At 38.2% G+C, this 6000-nt stretch overlaps 1 protein-coding gene across 2 annotated transcripts in view; it reads left to right on the top strand.

Moving 5' to 3' along the window:
• The first annotated feature begins 5273 nt into the window (after nt 1-5273).
• HEPACAM2 (HEPACAM family member 2) overlaps nt 5274-6000 on the top strand; it is a 46638-nt gene continuing 45911 nt past the window's right edge. For both annotated transcript variants that reach the window (XM_049784726.1, XM_049784735.1), the window contains exon 1: nt 5274-5352. In XM_049784726.1, coding sequence (XP_049640683.1) covers nt 5274-5352 — 79 coding nt within the window. The remainder of the gene's footprint in view (nt 5353-6000) is intronic.

Raw genomic sequence — 6000 nt, 5'->3', positions numbered from 1 at the left:
ATAATATGAAATAGTATGAAAAAATATGAAATAGTAGTACCTAAAAAGATCAGAACAAGCAAACATTAGAATATGATATGAACTAAATTCAGTGTAATTGTTGGACACAAGGCAACAATTTCTAAGCATTTCATGCTTAAGTACATAATAAGAACTATTATTATACTTAAATATTTAAATAAGAAGAAATAAGTCTTCAAGGGATTTCCAGTTTATCCAAAAATCATATGATAAGATTGAACCTCTTCTGTATTCTTTACTTAAGATTAAAATATTAGTCTACTAGCCAAAGAGATATTACAGTGAGGAGGGTTCTTGCTGATCTGATTTCATCCCCAACACTGAATCTGGTCCCCTGGAGCCCTTGCAGGAGTGAATGCAAAGCTAGGTATAAGACCTGAGCACAGCTGGTTATTGTCCCAAAACAAAACAAACAACAAAAGGATCAGAACATACTTCACTTGTACTTTCTAGAAGAGATAAGAACAGGTAAGATGTATTCATACCTCCCTTAGAGTGTTCTGTGCTAAGTCAGGGAAAATTAGTGGAAAGTATGATTGGCCTGCCAACAAGTCTTGAGGAAAGCTTGCTAGAATTAGGGAGACTTACACTTTTTCCACTTGTAATCATCATCCAAATACCAAAGCAGTGTAAAGATGTGGTTCCTCTGGGATGATAATAGCCACATTTCTTGAGCAAATAAGAGTAGAAATGTGGTAAAATTAGAGTGGTATTCCATTAGAATTTGACTTTTGAAATTCATGTAGCAGATGGTAGACTAAAGCAAAAAAACAGTTTTACAGCTGAACACACAGAAAATAGACTTCAGGGTCTCGAGTGGTAAGGTGTCTGCCTTGCGTGCACTAGCCTAGGATGGTCTGCAGTTTGATCCCCTGGCATCCCAAGCCAGGAGCAATTTCTGAGTGTATAGCCAGGAGTAACCAACCCCTCAGTGTCACCAAGTGTGGCCCAAAAACCAAGGAAGGAAGGAAGGGAGGGAGGGAGGGAGGGAGGGAGGGAGGGAGGGAAGAGGGGAGGGAGGGAAGAGGGGAGGGAGGGAGGGAGGGAGGGAGAGAGGGAGAGAGGGAGGAAGAAGGAAGGAAGGAAGGAAGGAAGGAAGGAAGGAAGGAAGGAAGGAAGGAAGGAAGGAAGGAAGGAAGGAAGGGAGGGAGGGAGGGAGGGAGGGAGGGAGGGAGGGAGGGAGGGAGGGAGGGAGGGAGGGAGGGAGGAAGGAAGGAAGGAAGGAAGGAAGGAAGGAAGGAAGGAAGGAAGGAAGGAAGGAAGGAAGGAAGGAAGGAAGGAAGGAAGGAAGGAAGGAAGGAAGGAAGGAAGGAAGGAAGGAAGGAATAGACTTCAATATGAATTAAGAGATGGGGAACAAACTCCACATACCCCTGTGCTCTCCCCATCCTAATATGCACACACCCAGTGAATGCATGCTTAAAATTTAATCACCATGTTTAAAAGTTCCTTAAAGTAATCAAGGTTTTTTTAATTTCTAGTATAACTAAGACTGATAAACAATTGAGTTCCTCACCAGTTTGGTAGAGCAGTTTCTCATGTGGGCTATAGGTGAGGTATGAGATATCAGTGGTACAATTGATTTAGTACATTTAGTACAATAATAAAACGACTATTTTTAACAATCAAGTAAAAGTTGGCAAGAGTTATATTTTAACATTGCTGTGTAACCTCTCATGTTAAAAACCTCAGGCTTGGAGCAGGAGCAATAGCACAGCGATAGGGATTTGCCTTGCACGTACTGACCCAGGACGGACCTGGGATTGATCCCCGGGTCCCATGTGATCCCCCGAGCCAGGAGTGATTTTTGAGCACATAGCCAGGCGTAACCCCTGAGTGTCACTAGGTGTGGCCCAACCCCCCCCCAAATAAAAATAAAACAAAACCTCCGGCTTCCCATACGCACATTATGGAGAATCCCATGTAATCTGCTGAGGTTGTATCTTTCTCTTTCATCTTACACTGTGCTAATTAATGCCTTTAGATAAAGTGAGCAGTAAGAAGGCAAATTTCAAAAGTAAGGAAGTTTAAGGGCCGGAGCGATAGCACAGCCGTATGGCGTTTGCCTTGCATGCGGCCAACACAGGACAGACCCTGGTTCGAATCCCAACATCCCATATGGACCCCCAAGCCTGCTAGGAGCGACTTCTGAGTGCAGAGCCAGGAGTAATCCTGAGCACCACCGGGTATGACCCCCCCCCAAAAAAAAGGTAAGGAAGTTTAGGATCATTTTCATTAAGTGCTGACTGACCAACAGACAACAAAAAGGCGAAGACTATATGAGGAACAATAAAATAGATAAGGCTGATTGAGAGCATGAAGGAGTTATGAAGTAGGGGTAACAGTTGGGATAGAATATTGGAGAGAGCAAAGATTTTAAATTAAAGCAAAAATAATAGGAGGTTCAATGTGCTCAGAGCAAGTCAAAGCTGTTTATTTTAATAAATGCCAGGACTCACTGGCTAGAGACTGTTTTGAGACTGGAGAGGTAATACAGACTATAGAAAACCTGGGTTTGATCCCCGGGACCCCATAGGATTTCCGGAGCACCACCAGGAGTAATTCCTGAATGCAGAACCAGTAGTGACACCTAAGAAACACTGGTTGTGGTACAGAAACAAAAACAAAACAAGGCAAAAACCCTTTTATTTTACTAAAACAGCAACAAAACAAAGTCGCTCAATTCAGAGGATGTTATGCCTATCATCTGACACTAGAGGGCAATTTGTCCTCAGAATGCCAAGTAGGACTTTTCCAAGATGTACCATTTCTGATATTTTTTAAATTTTAATTGCTGCATTATAAAATGTATGTTTTATGATTATAACCAAAATTTTAATAAACATTAGTCATTTAAACTGGGTAATTTAGCAGAAAAAGCAAATATCTTTATTGCCATATTGTCTCATTCCTTAGGAGCTTATAAACTTCATGCTCTAGAAATCAGTTTAAACAACACTTAGAAAGATTATTTAGTATAGACAATAGATATATGTATTTAAACACTTGAGGGGAGCCTTATAGAACTCCTATATTTTCCAAGTTGTGCTTTGTGTAGTCCATGTTGAAGTATATATATTTCTTGAGCAATAGATGAGCGTCAGGAAAAAAAGGCTCACTGAACATCTGGGCTTTATTTTTAGGGGAACAACAATAAAGCATAAGTTAACTTTGATAGATGCTAATGATCCATAAATGATTAGGCCCACTCTCTGTATCTAACAAGCCCAAAGGGAAATTAAGAATCCAATAAAAATATTATGGTTAATGAGATAAGTGTTTACATAGACAAATATGGCCTTTACATGTGAAAAGTAGAGTTGGGGGGTTGCCTTTTTTTTTTTTTTTTTTTGAAACATGGAACGATCATAAAGTGAAGAAGCCTCGGGGTTTTCCTGCAGTCACTTTTCTTTCCAATAGAAAACAAATCTCAAGGACCTTGAAGCCTTAATGCAAAAAGGATTTCCCATACTGGATTACAAAACACATAATTCTCTTTAGTTGGTTGTTTGGGGACCTCACCAGAGGTGTTTGGGAATTCTCTGTCTCTATACTCAATTCATGGATTAGGAGGCATTCAAGATCAAACCTGGTGCTCTAGCTCTTGTAAAACATCTCTTACCCTCATATTTTTAGGCAGGCCAGACCTGGATGTGCTCAAGACTCACTCCTATCTCTGCTCTGAAGACACAGACAGTGTCTAGAATCTAATAACTGGGTCAGTTCAAGCAAAGCAAATCCCCCCCCCTGCTGTACTCTCCAACTTCTCATTTTTTGTTGTTGTTTTTTGTTTGTTTGTTTGTTTGTTTAGTAGCAGCCACCCTTAGAGATTCTAAGGGGCCCATAGATAAGTCCTTGGATGTCTATGGTTAGTGGAGTGGCAGGGGATATTGTGGTGTCAAGTTTGGGCACATGTGCAACATGCTCTACTGCTTGAACTTTCTCTCTGCCCTGATATTTTTTCACCTTGATGCTTGAAGAATACTCTTACCTCTTTTTGCTGTTGATCTTCTTAAGTGAGATTTTATCATAAAAATTATTTGTGCAAAGATTGCTAATTGATTCCCCCCCCAAACCAAAGATTTTATCCAGATAGACAGTAAAAGCAAGATTAAAAAGCTATTGGTTAACTTCTTCTCACTTCAATTGTGAATCTGTGACCTCTGATATTATTGTTGAATTTTATTTCTCATGATAATTATACATGTCCATGATTTAGCCTCACTTGGAAACACACCTGTGGTTTGCTTTTAAAAATAACATGGATCCAGGCACCGGAGCAATAGCACAGCGGTAGGGCATTTACCTTGCACAAGCTGACCAAGGATCAGCTGGACCTGGGGTCGATCCCCGGGGTCCCATATGGTCCCCTGAGCCAGGAGTGATTTCTGAGCTCATAGCCAGGAATAACCCCTGAGCATCAAAACCCCTGTGGCCTCAAAACCAAAAAATTATATTAATTAAAAATTTAAAAAAATTTTAAATAACGTGGATCCATAGATCCAATAAAACCATAGCAAACACTTGTAATAGGAAAAGTGAAATAGAAATGAATATATTTAAAGATCTTTCTCTATGTTTTGCATGCTACTTAGAACTTTGTGGTAATTTATAACTGTTTACCATGTATATAAGATACTTTCATAGAAATATACAGATTAAAAATAATAGCATAGTTTTGCATGATAGAAAACCAGATTTATTTTTTTATAATATTTATTTAAACACTGGTATTACAAACATAATTGTAGTTTGGTTTCAATCATAACAAGAATACCCTCCTTCACCATGCAACCTTCCCATTATCAATGACCCCATCTCCCAGCTTTAATTTTTAAGAACATTTCCCAATATGCTCTTATTATTAAAGCCATATTTAATGGTAAATATGGTAAAGCTGTGGGGGTTTTGTTTGTTTTGTTTTGTTTTGGTAAAGCTGTTTTTACCATATTTGTCCAAATAGATGTTCGCCCTCATGTGGTTAACAACTAAGAATAATTCATAAAATATAGTGACAATTAATGACAAGCACTAAGAAGTTGTTCTAAGAGTCATACGCCAGTATTATTACAGAGGATATAACAGGTGTTCCCACTCCCTGTGTCCTTTGTATACACATTCATTCTGTATTCAAATCACAGAAGCAAAAGGCAGGATAGGGTCTGTTACCTCACTGCTAATTTCCCTAGCAAATAAACCAGCAGCTGCTGATCCCTGAACCAATTTACCAGCACGAACAGGGCACTGCTTGCATGGGGCAGGATGCCTTGATGGAGCCCTTCAGCAGCACAACTGGAGTCTTGCAGTGTAAAATATGTCTCCTTCTCCTAGGTAAGCCACTGCCTGAACTGTGCTTTAGTTGTTTTTGTTTTTAAAAATATGGGCATAAGGTAAGTATTTGCTTTAGGCTGCAGAATCACTAAGATAGGTCATTTAAAAGCACAGTTCAGAACCTTTCAGCAATAATACACTTAGAAGCAAAGAGGCATAACATTGAAGAGAAATGAGGTTAAATGAGTAGATGGCTATTGTTTTCTTAGGGCAACAATTATTGTCAGAGCATTTATTGAGAAAGTGAAGACATTTAAAAATTGAATAAATTTCTTCTTTCTACAGTTCACATATAGATCAAATCGTCTTTGATGCTATTTATTTTCACAATAATTTTATAGGCTACATTTATGACAATATAGAAAATTTAATATAACTTATAAAAATAAGATTTTGGTTGTTTAATTAACATTATAAATTAGTAGCTCAATTTTAAATTACCTTTCTTATAGAAACTGGAAGATTATAAGGTTTTAAAAGACGAAAAGATTTTATACGTAATGGACAAAAAAATGTGTTTCAAGAAATAGTACATTTAAATACAAAATACCTTACAAAATACTTTCAGCCTTTCACTTAGCCTAGTGGTGAGTTTCATAAAAAAATTTAATAGTATTCTATCATTCTCATATTTAAGTAGATTTACAA

Source organism: Suncus etruscus, chromosome 1 (assembly GCF_024139225.1).
Source record: "Suncus etruscus isolate mSunEtr1 chromosome 1, mSunEtr1.pri.cur, whole genome shotgun sequence".
In the NCBI taxonomy this organism is placed as follows: Eukaryota; Metazoa; Chordata; class Mammalia; order Eulipotyphla; family Soricidae; genus Suncus; species Suncus etruscus.
The sequence above is the reverse complement of the archived record's forward strand: the minus strand, read 5'-3'. Positions and strand labels throughout refer to the sequence as shown.